General features: G+C 31.9%; 1 protein-coding gene across 3 annotated transcripts in view; it reads right to left on the bottom strand.

The window, feature by feature from the left end:
• Positions 1–95: 95 nt before the first annotated feature.
• LOC148620128 (tyrosine-protein phosphatase non-receptor type 13-like) overlaps positions 96–18995 on the bottom strand; it is a 96974-nt gene continuing 78074 nt past the window's right edge. For all 3 annotated transcript variants that reach the window (XM_088580712.1, XM_088580714.1, XM_088580713.1), the window contains 13 exons: positions 15425–16168; positions 14321–14473; positions 12921–13073; positions 11903–12280; positions 11212–11379; positions 9831–9922; positions 8727–9264; positions 7998–8088; positions 7470–7731; positions 6902–7067; positions 6199–6327; positions 5270–5332; positions 96–4584 (listed from right to left, as the gene is read on the bottom strand). In XM_088580712.1, the coding sequence (XP_088436838.1) occupies positions 4525–4584; positions 5270–5332; positions 6199–6327; positions 6902–7067; positions 7470–7731; positions 7998–8088; positions 8727–9264; positions 9831–9922; positions 11212–11379; positions 11903–12280; positions 12921–13073; positions 14321–14473; positions 15425–16168 (2997 nt within the window). In that variant the 3' untranslated portion in view covers positions 96–4524. The remainder of the gene's footprint in view (positions 4585–5269; positions 5333–6198; positions 6328–6901; positions 7068–7469; positions 7732–7997; positions 8089–8726; positions 9265–9830; positions 9923–11211; positions 11380–11902; positions 12281–12920; positions 13074–14320; positions 14474–15424; positions 16169–18995) is intronic.

Raw genomic sequence — 18995 nt, 5'->3', positions numbered from 1 at the left:
CACATATCTCTTTGAGCCAAGTAAGCTTAAAAGGTCTAAAAAATGGACTAAAAGTTAAAAACATCAAACCATATCATGGTAATTGTAAAACAAAATAGGTTTGGATATATTTATTATCATAATATAATGTGTAAGTCTAGAAATGACGTCAATGAATTAATATCATACAAAATACGGAATGTCACAGATCTGTGTCTTCTAAACATAGCTGCTTTTTATTACCCATTTTTACTTTCGTTCTCAATTGAAAATGACTAGTGAAAATGAACTAGAATTAACTATGGTCCATCATGAATTGTACCCTTCCAAGACCTGCCAATGAATTTTCTAAATCACAACCTCTTCACTTCAAAATTCTTCAAATATTATAGAAATTGTACTTATTTTTCATGGTGTGTTCATTTCCATGAATTTTGTGAAAAGCTGTTATATGTAAAAATATTAAGGTACCCATGAAAAAAGTACAATTTCACAAAGTTCAACAATTATCTAATGACAAAGATCATGGTAATTGAACACTACTGCAAATGACATAGGTTTGCAACTAGCACCAGCAGATCTATTGTCTTGGAAAGGTTATTCATATAATATCATAATATAATATTTTTATTTTATTTCGTTTTTTTACGGAGTTAAAGGCCCCTAAGGTCTGAAGCTATAAAGCCAAGCCACTTTGGCAAAAAATGTTTTTGTCTTTTTTAAAATAATAGTATACAGCAAAATATCAAAATAAAGATTTCTCAAATTGCTTCAGTGTTCTAGGATTTTTCAGATATTGAGGTTTCCTCGGAAAAAATCCATATAAAATCAACTTTCCCACAGTCAATGACTGCTTTCCTAACAAAACAAATCCTTACAGCATATGAAGTTTTCAACTTGCCATGGGAAAGTGTAACTTAGTACCTAACTTTCCTTGACCCAAATTTCACTTGCTCCAGGTAACTGGAAATAGGATTCCTAGAACACTGTGCTTCACTCTACAACAAAAGTCCTATCCCAATACAAAGCTAAGATCGATATGAAAAGAATTCAGCGAGAACAAAACATGCAAGTTATTAAATACTTTGTGAGATGAAAATAAAGTTTAAAAGCACACTGAAAATCAACTATCCGATCAGCATTAAATAAACTTAACGAATAAAAATGAAATAAGTAATAAATACTACAGATTACACACAGATCTGAACAAAACAAAACAAAGTCTATTTTTTTTCAAGTACATATTAAAATTTAGTATTTCATAAGTATTTACGTCTGTAAAAATCAGGCAGTGTGTGAAACATGGTATGATATATTTACCCACCACTTTGACAGAGTAATTTGACTATATCATCAGATCAAGGATTTAAAAAACATTTTCCATACCATTTTGGTAAAATGAATTATTATTTTATTGACATGTACTGCAAATAAACAATTTTAAGGGTAGATAACTTTGTCAAAAACCTGAATTTTTTAACATCCAAATGAAAAAATACAAACAAATCAGAAGATGCAGATAAAATATTTGTCATTTTTTTGGAGAAATTATATTGCCAAAATAATAGGCTTTTGATATGCATGTTTAAGATTTTCCCAATTTTGCCTGATTCTTTTGGAGACTTGTACTTAATTAATTAGACCAACACTCAGAATAAAAACTAGGATTTTAACTTAACATTAACAAGTTAAAATTGCTGGATCCCAATTATTACTGTTCTTTTTAAAAAAAAACCAGATAAAATATCAAAACACTGTATATACATGTATTCCAAAGTAGGTTTAAACTGCAGTAAAACAATGAAGTTTATACTTAAATCAAATCAGACTAAAGCAGGATACAAAAAAATTAGATACAAAGTAGACTAATATTTGGCATTAACAATAAAAAAATTCTTGTCACAACCACTGTTACCAGTATTAAAATCAGCATGAAGTATTTATAAATTTCAAAATACTCGTGGCAAATGTCTAAAACTCAATCTGTCAAATATTTGGCATCAACAATAATTAGATTTTTTTCACAATCACTTTCATCACCAAAGCTACAAAGTAGCACAAAGTTTTTATAAATTGGAAATACTCCTTTTATATACTTAAAACGTAACTTCTTAAATTTTAGATAATATATTAAAAAATACAAATACAGAAAAAAAATTGTAGAAGAAAATAACCCAATCTTTACTGTAGATGCTGAAGTTACACCTATAATGCAATTATACCATTCTACTTGTACATTTTAATATCCAACTACAGTGAAATCAGTGTAAACCAAACCCAAATTTAACCTAAAAAAAAAACCTGTTTGAACCAGTTATGTTCCAAAATCCTTTAAAGAACAGTTTATTGTACATGTATCCTTTACCTGTGTAAACCAAGCACATGCCTCAACAGATTTATAAGGTTTGGTTCACACCTGTCTAAACTTAACCTTACGGTTCAGTTAATACAGGTTTTATTGTAAACAAGGTGTAAATATTTTTGATAAGACAATACATTGAATTTCTAAAATACAAATGAAAATATTGGACACTAGATAAAAAGAACAGGTACACTAAAAGACACAAAAACAGATCTGACTTAGAAATGTTAATATATCACATGTAATAGAAAGCACCATGACAATATAAATTGCTGGAAGTCTTCACTATATGGCAACAGTAGTTCATAATGGTGGAATTTCTAATGTTGGGTTATTTTGTTGGAAAATGTTTTTTTTTAATTTAGCACAAAACTTGGCAAAGTGAGCAAATAATAATCTGCAATCCCCCTTTTCTTGAACTCCGTTGGAAACCCCCTTTTTCAAAATTTCTGGATCTGCCCCTTCTGTTGTACATGATTCCCATTGTTTTAGACCGATCAAAGATTTCAAATTTGATGGTTTGGGGGATAAAAATAAAGTGTAAATAAATTGTCCTGAATAAGTTTCTAAATAACTGAATACATATTTGAGAAAGCATTAACCGCAAAATTAAATAAATAAATTTGAGATAAATACTGTAATCTGATTGGTTAAAATAATTTTGTTATACCTCAATGGATAAAAAAATATTGACACGCCCCTATTCAGTTAAATTCAGAGCTACTTTTTTCATGTTTAAAGATAAAAGATATATTTTAAAATTAATTTATAAGAATTGGCTATGATAAAAATTTTGTCTGTTGAAAAATAACATAAATTTTCTATGTGCATATTTTATTTATTGCACTTCGCGCAATAAACAATATGCACATGGAAAATTCATGTTATTTTTCAATAGATAAAATTTTTATCATAGCCACTTCTTAAATAGTCATATAATTGGAATGACATCTGAAATTACAAACAAGGTATTATTTGAATTTGGAATTATTTTGAATTTAAGAAACTACCGGTATGTGAAAAATTATTTATGAAACTTACTCTACTAAGGGGTTAGTCATGCCATCATGACTAAGGGGGTCAGTAAGTTTCCTTGATTTTTGTTATCCTACTAACCCACCCCTTAGCCATGCCGGCATGACTAACCCCCCTTAGTAAGGGTTAGTTTTACAAATTTATTTTTGGTCATTTTCCTAATTCCAAAATAATTCCAAATTTAAACAGTACCTTGTTTACAAAAAATATATTGGTATACAGCAATATTTATCACAAGCATTTTGTTATAAAGATATAAATTTTCCTATAAACCTTAGCATAGATGTTAAGAAATTCCATCATCATTATTCACCAATTAATGCTATGTTTACACAATTATAATTACTTATGGAAATTGAATAAATATATTGCACATGAAGTTAAAACGAAAAATGCTAAAAACTAACCAAAAACATCAACACTATACCGCAATTTCATATAAGAATTTATATCAAAGCAAGAGTGGACAGGGGTAGTTCTGACTTAATTATCTCTTCAGCTTCCCTCCCTTAATTCCTGCCTGCCAACCCTCTCATTACCCTCTTATTCCTGCATTCCCACCTCCTGTCCACTGACCCCATTATTTCTATTTCCATAACAGACATAGTTACTTTTTTTTTAAGCATATCAATATTTGGTATTTCAACACACTACACATTTATTCAAATTTTGCATAGTTTTTGCATAGTCATTAATTTTTTCTACAACCCTAAACAAGTAAAACTACAAAAGAGAAAATAATAAATAAAACAATGAATTGGATAACAAGATATAAGATAAAATGTGGCACTATCAGAGAAAACAATCAAGAGCCCAAAATGGCAAAAATTTGGCATAATGCACTAATGAGGGACTTAAAACATTGAGTAGATAAGTTGATAAAAAAAAAAACATGGCTACTTCAACAGCGCATCTACTGAGACTAGGGGAGGTAGAATGGACGGAAGACGCCTACAATGTCATTTTTCTAGGCTAGGACACTGCTGCTGCTAGTCTGTTACACTAGACTTCAATTTTGGTGACAGTTTCTAGGCTAGGTCACAGTTGCAGCTAGACCCCTTTACTGGACTTGTATTTCAATGACATTTCCTAGGTTATGATATTGGTTGCTGCTAGTCTACTATCTTGACTTGTATTATGACGACTTTCTAGGCTACAGCACTATTCATTGCTGCTAAACAGGCTTCATAACATAATATATATTGGTCCTGAAAATAAAAAAAAAAATATCATCATATTATGGAAATGTAACATTAAATGAATATCTGCAAATTGACAGCAAACCAAAAGCACCTGAGGTAAAAGTCACCATTGCAGGGATAAAAAAAGATTACAGATATACAATTTCAAAGTTTCTATGCCTTTTGGTAATTTACAATTTAAAAAATATAAAAAAAAAAGAAAACAAAAAACAAAAAAACAAAAAGAAAAAAACAAACAAAAACAAAAAACACCAATCCATATTATACAGGAACACTAGACCACAATAAAACTAATTTGATTGGATCAATTGTTCATTTAATTGGTAATCTGTACTTTTTTCCTTTGATCTTGTTGACTAATACATTTCATTTCTTGTATCAAAAATATCCATTAAAGCATTTGGAGTAATTGTGATAACATCAGACCTTTTCTAGAATTTTTAATGAAAATGACATGACACACCAACAATTTGCAGCTGCACTAGATTTTTTGCTAGAAGTTTATCAAAATTATTGAAAATGCAATTACTAGTTAACCATTCCGATAAAAAAAAACTTTTGGTTTTGATACTAACAATATCATGCAGAACATCTCAACTCCCTCTTACATATTCATCAAGATATTTGACATAATTCAAAATTGCAGGTAACTATTATTCTATATTGATCTGTAAGTATGACTGTAGCTTACTTTAGTTTGAATCATTCCAGGTCTTTGTCTTCTCAAATCCTTCACAATCTCATATATATCACACTGTAAGGTGAATAAAACCCAACTCAGTAAATTGGTATTGTAAGGCTATTCAAAGTTTATTTTCTAGTACTCCAATTATTTTTAGTAGGGATGAGGACATTTTTTTCCCATTTCACTGCCCCAATTCCCAAAACAGTGATGATGGAGGTCCTTTTTATTTTCATTCTATTGAAATGACAATAAAAATGGTCAATAGGGCACCTTAAAAAAATACAAAACAGAACCAAAAAATTATTTAAATTTTAAGGAGGAAGACCTAGGGTAAGGGACATAACCCTTGAAATCAGTGATATGTTTGTATTATGTTCAATTTCACCACAGTCTATCAAGCTTTAAACTGAATCAGAATGAAATCAGTCAAAATTACTTTGATGCTTACATGAGATTTATTATTAAGATGAATACAGTTCCAATGATTTGTAAGAGTTGCGTCCCTTACCCTAGGTCTATTTCCTTAAAAGTTCATAAATAGTTTTTTGGCAAACACAATACCCCTTGCTAACTGTTTTCAGTATTTAGCATATGCTATAGTTAGTTTATTTACATATAATTCAGCTTCAGTACATTTTACTTTTTTTAATATTGCATTTAAACTACATTTACTTTTTTTTTATGTATTATAAGATTCATTCAATGACAATTTTGAACATAATACTGATATATACCATAACAATTAGCAGTAATTTAGCACTATAAAACCTAGTTTTACCCAATATTTCCATCAGAAAGGCCTGTACCAAGTCAGGACCATTGCGGTTGTTGCCAACTCTCTGGTGTTTGCCTTAGGTTACATGGACTTTTCTTCTCTGACAACTGCCCAGATTTTGCCTAATTTTTTTCATACCCTTTATATATTTTTGACCTACCTTGCCTTCACTTTCCAGCCTGCCTAAAGCAATATCAATGGTCAACAGAGCACCAGTTCTCCCTATGCCTGCACTACAGTGTACAACCAATGGTCCACTAGTTTGGTACACGTGCCCTAGCTGTAGGAACTGTAACAGGAGAGATTGTAATTATACAAATGTACAAAAGTGTGTTTTAAACAAGATAGAAATGTATGGGTGAAAAATGAAGACAACAAACTTGGTTAAACTTGATGTAGCCTTGATAGTGCCAAATTTTTTGTGCATTTTTTATTTACTTTTATTTTTGGAGGGGAGGGAATTTGACAGGGCTCACAGTATTTCTAGTTGATCATATAAATTCATCAAAAGCTTAAGGACAAAAAGGGCAACGTGTGTACCATGCACAGTTCTTTATTTCCTAATGGAAATGACAGCTTTTTTATCTACAACTCTCAAGAAAGTTGACAGTTTTCAATTTAATGTTAAAAAGTTGTGCTATTCAGCAGAGTTGTCTGCCCAAGATTTTTTTCATTTTGTATTTAATTGGAATGACATTTCTGGTATAACATATTTCATTAAAATGATATGGCGATTCTGGTTACAACTCAATACTGGAATGGTATAAGAAGAAATATTGTACTGCCAAAGATATGAATGATTTAATTTCTGACCATTTTTCACTCACTGCCTGATTCTCTTTAAGACTTGTACTTTAAATTACCTGGAGTACGGGGACAGGTGATACCGGTACACCATGATCTGGCCAGGTGGTATAGTTCAGATGATACACACGCTTTACTTCTCCTGTCATGACCTTCTCAACCTCAATCTCTCTGATGTCAAAATGTTCCAGAGTTTTGCTCTCTGCAAGACTGACTTTCAGCTGACTATAAATATATACAATGAAAGTTAAAATTTTTTTCAACTATAAAATGTTTTAAAACATGTACTTTCAAAAACTGTCCTATAACTTTTAAGCTGTATACTTTTAAATTTCTTTCTTCAAAAGCAATCAGGTTAGAATACTGTTTGTAAAAATTTCCTCATATATATTCTGTAAACCATGAAATTTTGCAGCAGTTTTAATTTTTGCTGTTTTCAAGGTAAAACCCGCCAAATATTTGACATTTGACTTTTCACCTGCTTTTTTTAACTTCATTTGACACTTATAAATATCTGAAATTTAACCTTTGAACCTTTAGGCATAGCATTCCCAGCCTAGCAAACTACGTTTCTGAAGAATCAGGCTTATATCATTGGAATTTGACCTTTTAATCTTTAAACCATACCTTTCACACACAAACAATGGAGTTTCTGTACAATCAGGCCAGTATCGGTGACATTTGACCTTTCTGGCCTCAACATCTAAGGTCAACATCATGATGACAGACACATCTTGTTCCCAGATCATTTGCCAGAAATGTTCACACGTGTGAGGCAGGGGACCTTGACAGGCAATGTAGTGGCTTTCCTCCTCTCCAATAGGAACTGAGATATGACTAGCATTGATATAGTTGGTAGGTCCTGTTAGACACACTCTGTTAAAATCATCTGCAAAAAGGAAAAGTCAAATACTAGAAAAATTCCACCTTTAAAAATAAACATTTGCTTCCAGACATCCTTTAAATAATATTGCTATTCAAACCCATTTGTCCTTTCTATAATGAGTGACTAAAAGTTAAATTCAACCAATTTAAATGAAGTAATGGTTTTTTTTGCAAAAAACATATTTACATTTTAATAATACCTCATTAATCTCAATTAGTTAAATTTCCCCACCAAATGACATCAACAGAATATAAGACATAGAGACTTACATGGCAAAACATTTCTAAATCTGTTACTGGCTTTATTTTCTGACTTCTGAGCAGTACTGCAGTTGTCTGTCTGTTTCACCTGCTTCAGTTCCTGTAAAAGAGAAAACAATAGTACATTGTACTATAAATTCAGATAATAATAAGTGCCTTCTTTTGCAGCATCATTTAGTGTATGTTTGTCTGAATTTTCAGAATTAATTGCTGGCTCCAAAAACAACATTATATATAGGTACAATGAAATAATTGCTCTCATATACTCAAGGAACATAAACATAAAATGAAAATGAAAACAAAACAATACAAACAGAGGCCAGAAATTCCTGACGCACAACAAGTACAATAACAAACTAAAAAGTTTAAAGGCACCACAAAATTTAAAATGCAAAAATTCTCTAAAGTCAAAATTATAGACAACATGCAATGCAAAAAAAACCATCATATACAAATGAGAAACATACTATACTGAAGTGATAAGACAAAATATAATACTGTAAAAGTACTATTTTTTATGGGGTACCAAATATTCGTGGTTTTTTAGGGTAGGCTAAACCACGAAGTTTGGATCCCAACGAATAGGAGATTTCTGTAGATGTGTAAACTAAAAACCTCCAAACCATGAATTCAAGTATCCATGAACTTGTGCTTCTTCCATAATTCACGGAAATTGGTATCCACGAATTAAAGTACTTTCACAGCACATTTCACAAGATAGGTTCCATATCAACTTACTTTGTATTCTTCTGCAGAATCTCCTTGGTCTAATGTTTGTTGTAGGGTTTTAACAGCTTCAGCAACCAATGGCTTCATTTCATTTTTCAAGGTCATAAGGGGCACACATGAACACAGCCATTCAAAATTCACCTCTTCAGGTACTTTCATATCTAATTTCCTTGGTAAAGATGACATATTGAAAGTTCTAGTATGGAGTTCTTCATCTTCGTTCAGTGATGTTAATGTTGTTAGTGTTACCCCTGGTGATACGTCAGTCAAATCACTACCACATTCGTTCTTTTGTGGGACAATTTCTTCTGTGTCAAATTCACTAGTTTCAGCCAATATCTTTTCAGCAGCCTCAACTAGTTCCTTCATTTCTTCCTCTTCAGAGTCAGTGGCGCCCTCTATGGATTTTTCAGGATGACTTCTACAATCTTCTTCAAGATCTGAATCTGAAAACTGACTATTGACCCCATCTTGACCTACAGCTGCTATTTTGTCATCAAAATATTCGTCATCCATTATAACTTGTGACAACTTTCTATTTGGTGCTCTGAAATCAAGATTAAGATAGGCACTAATGAATGAATTTAAAATAAAATGAGCCTCAAAAATAGACTGGTTGCATTGAAATATATTTCATAACTAAGAGTTTGCACTAGTCAACAGACATGAATTACTGAGATCTAGACAATAATTTGGTACAAGATCTGACATTCCACCCTCTCCTATTGTGACGTAAAGCTAAGTCCACAAAAATCATGTGAGTGCCATTATTCCCAAAAAAACTGTCAGATAAAAATGACATCAGAAAATGATACAAGTACATATGGTGTTAAATAATCCTACTAAATTTCATCAAAATCCAATAATTAGTTATTGAGGGAATGTGTCTGTAAATACCCATGATGGACAGGAGCAGACTATGAAGTACCTCAATTTTTTTTCGGCAGTAATAACTGACAAAAAGTACAATGATATACGAACAGTATGAAGAAGCTCCGACATGCAGCAATAACTGAACAGTATGAAGAAGCTCAGACACCTTACTTTGATTCTGAATGAATACATGTACTGTCCCACTTTGGATACTTCAAGGTTTAGAGGAATTTATCTTACCTTGCCACAGTGAGTATCACATTTCCATGGATGTGGTTTAATATGGCTATGGCTTTCTTGTGGGTCATACCAACCAGTGCTTCTCCATTTATCTAAAAAAAAAAAAAAAAAAATTACTGATTTTATGTAAAAATCTTAAAAAGCTAAGTATGAAATGAATATTGATATAAAGTAATTTGAGATAAATACTGTAATCTGATTGGTTAAAATAATTTTCTTATATCTCAATGCATGAAAAAAAAAAATATTGACACGCCCCTATTCAGTTAAATTCAGAGCTACTTTTCTCATGTTTAAAAATAGATATATGTTTTAAAATTAATTTATAAGAATTGGTTATGATAAAAATTTGTACATGGAAAATTTATGTTATTTTTCAATAGAAATTTTTTTTATTATTGCCAATTCTTAATTATAAGTAGGGTAGAAGACAAGTACACAACATCTCAATTGTTTATTATTACTGCAAAAAAAGTACTATTTTTCGTGGGGTACTAATTTTTGTGGTTTTCGTGGGTAGGTCAAACCACAAAATTTGGTTCCCAACGAATATAAGATTCTAACTGATGTGTATACTGAAAACTTCAAAACCACAAATTCAAGAATCCACAAACTTGCGTTTCTTCCCTGATCAACAAAAAATTAGTATCCACGAAGTAAATTACTTTCACAGTAGTCTGTTTAAGCCATATTCACCTCCAAAGCAATATCTGAAGAACATGGGACACTTAAAAAGGAGACTTAGGTCTCAACCAAAATATTTAAAAATACATACTTTTTAAATTTAATATCCTAATTAGTAAAACCGTAGAATTAAGAAATAAAAATGAAGAAATTTCTGAATTTCAAAGGTAAACTGCTAAATCTTTTCTCCTCAACCAGAACAAATGTGTTCAGGTAAACTCAAGTACTTCAATACCAAAAGTTTAAAATGGCATCTTAACTTTAAATAATTCTTTAAACAGAAAAACAATGAAAACCTGTCTAAACCAAAAACTGAATTAACCAAGGAACTGTCCAAAAAAAGATTTCTTCTGAAGTCTCTTAATATCAATTTCAGTATATTTTTAACCTGTATAAATTGAACACCTTCCTAAAGGGAACAATACCTCAGAGGTTTGCTTTAAGGAGGTAGACCTAGGGTAAGGGACATAACTCTTGAAATCAGAGATATGTTTGTATTATATTCAATTTCACCAGTCTATCAAGCTTTCATTTGAAACAGAATTAAATCAGTCCAAGTTACTTTGATGCTTGAATGAGATTGATGTAAAATTCTGAATACGAACATTCCAATGATTTGTAAGAGTTGTGTCCCTTACCCTAGGTCTATCTCCTTCACCAGATTTCTTTGTAATTTACACAAATGTCTAACACAAACCTGAACAATTCTATCCATGACCTGGAGTCTACCATCTACGTCAGCTATACCACCTTCCGCTATTGTCTTTACAAAAACACCTGTCTGTTCATCCTTCTCAACTGTTACCAAACCAAAGCCAAGTTCTCCAGATGGGGGTTTCTGAAATTCTATCTTCGTCAATCCTGTCTGAAATTTCGAACCCATCGATACAATAAAATAAAATACAATATTCACCCTATCATGATGAACTTGCATACAAAGTTTCTAATGGAAGTTTCTCATTGTAAAACTACTGAAAGTTGATCTGGCGAATGAATATACCCCCCTCCCTCCACCCACTTTAAATCAAGCAAAAATGAGAAAATATCAAAAACCAACTGGTCTGACAATATATCTTCTCTCATATGGAATCTTCAGCTGAAATGAGAACTATCTGATCTCTGCAATATTGGCAATGTTTAGCAACTTTTCATTACAATGACAGGAAAATGAGGCTTTTGACAGAGTTATCTGCCCCTGCAATGTCCATTTACAATGAATTTCAGTGTTACTATAACATCTTTTAAGAGAATGATATGAAATCTTGTTTTCCTTCCTTAATACTGATAGCTACAAATAGTCAAATTATACTATTGAAGTGGTTGATTATTTCATACCATGTTTCACCCACTGCCTGAGTCTTATAGAGACAGATACTTTAAAGACATACCTCAGGCAGGTTCATTCCAATAGAATCATATTCATCACTTCCTAGTAATTTGAGGCCAACATTTTTTCCTGGAGGGGGTAATGTAACGCCATCATTACTCCCATCAACATCATCCTCATATTCATCAACACAATTATCACTATTATCGTCAATATCGACAAGTTTATTATTTATTTTGAGTTTACTCATGTAAGAGTCAATTTGCTCTGAATGCATGGAGTCAGAAGCCACTGAACTTGAGTGGCTTAACTGACCCATTAACAATAAACTCTGGTCAGTTGAGGCTAAACTGTCCTCATCAAACTGACCAGTGCTGGCCTCTACACTCTCTGTTACAGGGTCACTCTCCTGGTCACTCTGGACCGGCTCCTCTTCTCCCTAAATATAGAAACAGGGAAAACCCTATACATGCCTTACTTCTCCTTTTAATTACTGTGAAGTTACATGTAGTATGCATATAAAGTAGAGAGTAAACTTTGGCATTTGTTACTTAAAATTTATATTTTTTACTTTCTGGTTTTCATATACATGTAGGGATAGAATTCAACTGAGGGTATTTTGATATTTGAATCCATAAGACTGCCAATATTGGTTAGCAAGGCTCAACAAGTGCATCTAGTGATATCAATTGCAGCACAGCTAGTCTATGTCTTGGCCTTTGTCCTTTTATAAACTCTGATTGTAGTTCTGAATATTATTTCTACGGATTTTAAAAGTACACGTTGATTGAAAGATGTTGTTTTCCATTCAAAAGTCGGTACCTGAAAAGTTTGTTAAGTTCAAAATGCTATAAACGTGGGGAAAAAATTAAAACTTGTCCAAAATAAGAGGTACACGTCTTTATTGCATAAATATGGAGTAGTTTAAATAATATTGGTTTAAAATTTCTTGGATTCTACATTACATTAAGAAGGTACCCCTTAGGATGAAAGGACCGAGTCCAGTGGTTACTAGACAAGCTTAGACATTTGGTGATGCAAGTAAATAAAGACAGATTAATCAGTAAACAATAATAGACCTGTTTAAAGTCCTCTTTGGACTCTTTTTCTTCTGTGCTTTTCATCTGTTCATTTGGATCTCGATAGACCCTTATAGTAACTATAGAAGGAGCATTACGGAGATACGTCACGGCCTCGAAATGATTCAACATGGTCATATCCACACCATTTACCTTAAAAGAAAAAAAAATTACTTACACAGACTTAATCTCAGACATGATTTTATGAGGTCTACAAACAAAGCGGAAATTGCCAAAATCTGAAGTCAATATACAGTGAAAAAAATCATAACAGTAAAATCTGGATTTGAAATAGCGGAATTCTGCTAAAAAAGGGGAAAAACTCATGTCTGTGATTTTGCAATGTTGTCTCAATGTTCTATAATTGTACAAACTTTCATGCTGAATCTTCACCATAGTTTTCCTACCCTCTTTTGTCTACCCTGGACTTGACTTTTTATGAGTTTACTTGGCAGGTGTTTCTAGAAAAGCAGAGGGCAATTACCCTACCAGTACACCTAGTCCATGTTCCCACTTTTTAGTGCAGTAGGAGTTGCTCCTTTGCTTTTGTTGCTTTGTATGTGTTTCTCTGGTTAATTTGTGTTCTTTGTTGTGTATGTCTATTTTTCATGACTGATCTTTGTCCCTGGATTGCATTCTTTTGATTTCCACTAAAATCTTGGTTCCCTTGATTACTCTTTGAAACTAAACCACTCAAGATAGTGTCAAATATCTAAGTTTAACCTGATAATAAAAATCTATGTTACAGATGTATGAACATACCAGCAGCAGTAGAGTGAGGGTCATAAACAGTTAATGGCACTAATGTTTAAAGAGAATAGGCCATTTTTAATTACTTTCAGAATTTCAGTGGCCCACTGTTAAAAACACATATTGTTTTAAAATTTCTTAAAGAATGTTTATGTGTTTCTTCAGTTGTGAACAGTGTTATAACTGAACGGTGTAAAGAATGAGCTGGAGAGGAAACAGAAGAAAGCCAATAGCCTATACGTTATTTTCAAAGGTTGAGTATGACAATTTACAACATACTAAGTACTGTGAAAGTACTATTGTTCGTGGGGTACCAATTTATTATGATTTTCGTGGGTAGGCCAAACCACAAAAATTGGTTCTCAACAAATGATACACCCTTTGATCTTCGTACTGAAAACCTCAAAACCAGAAATTCAAGAATCCACAAATTTGTGTTTCTTCCCTAAAAGACGAAAATTGGTATCCACGAATTAAAGTACTTTCATAGTAAATATTTCTGATTTTAATGGGACACATTGCCCCATTGAGTTCCAATATTGCATTAGCACAACTTTATATACATGTATCAAATTTTCGGTATGTGAAACAAATTTTGTATCTAAAACATCAACTTGTGAGACAAGTTAATGTGATTTTACCATACCTACCTTGATGAGTTTATCACCAGGTTGTAGCCGCCCATCAGAAAGTGCAGGGCCTGGAATGATTTTCTTAATGTAGCAGCCCCCTCTGCTTGCCCCTCCAGTAAGGGTGAACCCGAGGCCTTCATCTACTCTTCTTTGAAGAGTCACATCTATTTCCTGCAAATGAATAAATCACACAACCATTTAAAATGAAAATCCAATTTTGAAATGAATTTTGTTTTGTTTCATTGTTCTGTGTTTCCAATTTTCTTTAACTCTTCCATAAAGAATGTTACCATATGTTTGAAACTAATTACTGTGGAAGTACTATTGTACGTGGGGTACTAATTTTTGTGGTTTTTGTGTGTAGGCCAAACCAAGAAATTTGATTCCCAACAAATGGGAGATTTCTGAAGATGTGTATACTGAAAACTTCAAAACCACAAATTCAAGAATCCATGAACTTGTGTTTCTTTCCTAATCCATGAAAATTGGTATCCATTAAATAAAGTACTTTCACAGTATATAAAGAAATAAACATATGCAACAACTGATCATATCATTGTACAGTAAAAAATGTAGGAACCAACCAACGGATGTTATAGTTTACATGTAGTTTCAGTAGGAGTAAAGGTAATACACATAGTTTAATGGAGCCAACAAAAAAAGCTGAAATTGCCGAAATCAGATTAAATGTACAGTAAAAAAGAGAATTGTAACGGTAAATTTGGGATTGGAAAAAGTGGAATTCCTCTTCAAAGCAATAGAAAACCAGGTCTGATTACGGCCTTAATTTATAGGATTTCCAAAAGTATCTGGTTTAATCAGGTACCCAGTACCTTAGGGTTTGGTTTAGACATGTTTTCAGTTTATTCAGGATTTGGATTAGACAGGTTTCACTGTATTGTAGTAAATGTAAGTAGCATTTCAAAATTACAGCTATGTCTTAAAACTACTGCTTTTCTTATATTTTTAAACCCAAGAGTTCATGTTCCATAAAAGTACAAATGTATTGCAAATAGAAATAGGAAAATATATGTATGAAACTCATGTAAGGTATATATATAATATTTCAAAAATGAAATGTGTACTAGTATATGCAAAGACTAAGGGAAATTATAAACTTACACCAGATCTAGGAGATTGAATCTCCTCCGGTTCTCCACTTGTGGAGATATCACCTTCTTCTCCCTCTGACTGATTCGTACTTTGTGTCCTCCCTAAATCCTTTCGTGGGGAGACAATCACAGAACCTCTGGACGAACAACTATCGTCTGAGTAACCACTCCCTGGTCGCTCAGTATCATCATACCTTTCTCTAAGACTATTTTTCTCATTGGGTGATTTTTTATTTTTTTGTAAATTTAGATTTTTCATATCATTATACAAATTATGATGAGGTGAGACTCCATGAGTGTCAATGAGTCTAACTCTACTATCTAATTCTTCTAGTTCACTATTCTCAGATGTTTCTTCATGGTCTATGGCACTAAGTCTTGGTGAAGTTGGACTACAGCTCCCAATTCTAGGGGATACAACTAAATTTTGATATGTAGAATAACGATGCATGTGACTTTTGTCAATTTCAGGATATACACTGGACAATGTAGAATTCAAGTCATCATCCTCTGACTCAAACTGTCCTGAACGTAACAGTGTTGGTATTGGACTTGATGGAAGTTCCGGTGCTCCAATGGGTGCTTCATGTGAATCGTCTTTAAAACTGGAATCTGAAGTGAAACCCAAGGGAGGTGTGTAGAGAGAATCTCGGTACAGGATCGACTCGTCTTCTGATTCTGTCTCATACTGTGTACTAGTGGTTGTGTTCATGATGCTACTCTGGACAGCAATAGATTTCTGCTCACCACTAGTCTGAAAAAGACAAGAGAATATGGTATGCAAAATGTGTGATCTTTTAAAATTTATTTCATCAAATTTTTTCGAAGTGTTAAATTCAGGGAGACTAACAACATAAAACAAATAAACACAAATAGTACATGTATTTGAAAAAAAAAAAAAAAAAAAAAAATTGGGTATATCAGAAATTGTAATGATTTACTTTTTCACATGAAAATTTCTTTTTTTTTTTTTGAACTCCTTCACTTTACAAATTTTAATTCAAAGTAATTTCATCCTTGCCATTCAGATGATATCATAAAAATCTGACAACCTTCCAAGATAGCACAGGACTGGGGGTAAAGAATATATATAAAAAATTAAACCAGACTCGATTTACTTCTGGGTGGCTTAAAGAGAATGAATTAAAAAAAAAAAAAAATACGACCAACAGACTTGGTGCTACTGTGCAAAGTTTCATTATAATGTGATAAATTTATTTTGTAGTGTTCACTGCAATTAAAACTTAAGCATACAGGTGCTCAATGTATAAATGCATATAAAAACATTCAACAAGGTTAGTGACAAACTATATAGTAAATCAAATTATGCATTTAATATGACGATGCGATAGAAATACAAACACAATCAAAACTATGTTTTCAATTACAGCGAATCATATAGTTAGCTTCAGTAAATACAGTTGGTCTTCTCTTGATTAAATGGCAAAAGTTAACAAGACTATTGACAAAGAGATTTAGAAAAAAATTCTATCAAATTTAGATTAAAATATGTATAAAATGATAAAAAGTTTAAATCTCCTTGTCAATTAATCAAATGAAGACAAATTGTATTTCCTGAAAATAACTAGACTACTTGCTGTAAATTGTAGGGAAAAATCATGCAACAGAATTTATGTGGGAGAAATGTAAAATAAACAAAATAAATATTTTCTTTGATTAATTTATAAGAAAATTATGGAAATATAGTACTGGCATTATTAAGTGAGGTTCATAACAGTTACAGGTGATTTAGATGGAGTTCTCCTATGGCTAGGGATCAATATTCTATACTTGCTTCACCTATCTACCAAGTGAACTTCTAAAAAAAATCTGTTCACTTTCTAACTATATACTAATCTATCTATCTCTGAACTTTTGTTACTACATGTCACAAAGCCAGAATTGTAAAAAGGGTATCTGAGCAGAGGCAGATCCAGAAATTTATTTTCTTATAAGGGGAAGGGCCCTCCAGGCTAACATTTGCCAAATTTTGCCAATATTTAGCAAAAATTAGACAATTTAAAAAAAAAAAAACATGGTTCCAACCCCAGAGTCTGATAGAGGTAGGGTTGGGGAAAAAAAAACTGTTTATATTAGATAGCCTTCTATCAATAATGCTGCCGATACATCATAATGGAATGTAAAAAAAAAATGGAATGGATTGACACACATTTCAGCATACCTCCTTTAACTACATACACACACACACAAAGACACACAATAAACTAAGACAATACTATACTTGCAGCATGCCTCTACATTTGTCATACAGTAGACCAAAGCTGGTCAGATCACATTTCTCTATCTAGTGTTATAACATGCAATATAATTGAATTAATTCAACACTTCACAGTGGAGCAGAATACACATAATACTAATTTGCAGAACTTACAAGAAATGATAGTAAAACCTGTCTAATCTGAACTTTTATGGACTGTAGATTGGTGTTCTATTTTATTCTTATCACATTTAAATATAAGTATGTGTAAGGATCAGGAAAAATGTGAAAAATTAGAAACATGCATGTCAAAATCCCACCAATCAGACAATATGATTTCACTGAAAGGATGCTTTCTTTATTTGAAAATACCATTATTTGATCTCTGCATCACTGAATTTTCTCAAAAGTTTTTCAATAGATTGTAAGAAAAATGAGGTTTTTGAGTTATTTGCCCTTGAAATGTTCATTTTCAGTGCATTTCAATGAAATTATAAAATTATAGATTAAAATATGTATAAAATGATAAAAAGTTTAAATCTCCTTGTAATTATAAAATTATAACTCAATGCACCAACATATGAAATTTGTCTTTATTCCTTGCTTCTAATGGTGCAAATAAACAAATTGGACTTTCAAAATGGTGGTTTTTTTCACATCATGTTTCATCTATTGCCTGATCCTTACAGAGACTGACACTTAAACTGGCATGAAGGGATTCAACAGTGTCTGGTTTTGAGACGTTTTTAATTTATTCGGGGTTCAGTTTAGACAGGTTTCAGTGTAAATTACTGCACTAAATACTTTAAATTTCTTAACACTTGAAGACCCTGCCTTTTGACTTGCCTTACCCACACAAAGGTTTTCTTGTTAAATATATTCATATTTTAACTAAGATAATTTTATTTCGATTCTCCATCAATCAAATTAATGTGTTTTCTTATTAAAGAAGATTCTTGAACCATTTTTTTTTATTACTTTGATGGTATTGGAGCTTAGTTCTAGTTGTTAAAAAAAATGTATTTTCATCTGCTACATTATCTTAACCAAACTATGCAACAATAATTGAGATCTATCGTTCATCATTGATCTAATTCAAATCAGTCGTGAATCCATAAAACTGATGAAAAAAACCAGGAATCATTTCCGGTTTGCACCATGTGTCCACTGATCAGTTTTTATTGAAAGGTTTGTTCCATTTTTCACACTACACAATCTTTTTTAATGAAATACTAAACATGAACTTAAAAGTTCAATATCAAATTATTTCCAATGAAATTTCAAAAAAATTACATGTATTGGTCATCCATTATTTTACATAACAAAACCACAATCACATCAGTCTATGGTCATCATCATACGA

Source organism: Perna viridis, chromosome 4, assembly GCF_037379345.1.
Source record: "Perna viridis isolate PV_CMFRI_1.1 ecotype Kerala chromosome 4, ASM3737934v1, whole genome shotgun sequence".
NCBI lineage: Eukaryota > Metazoa > Mollusca > Bivalvia > Mytilida > Mytilidae > Perna > Perna viridis.
This window is presented reverse-complemented; position numbering and strand designations above follow the sequence as displayed.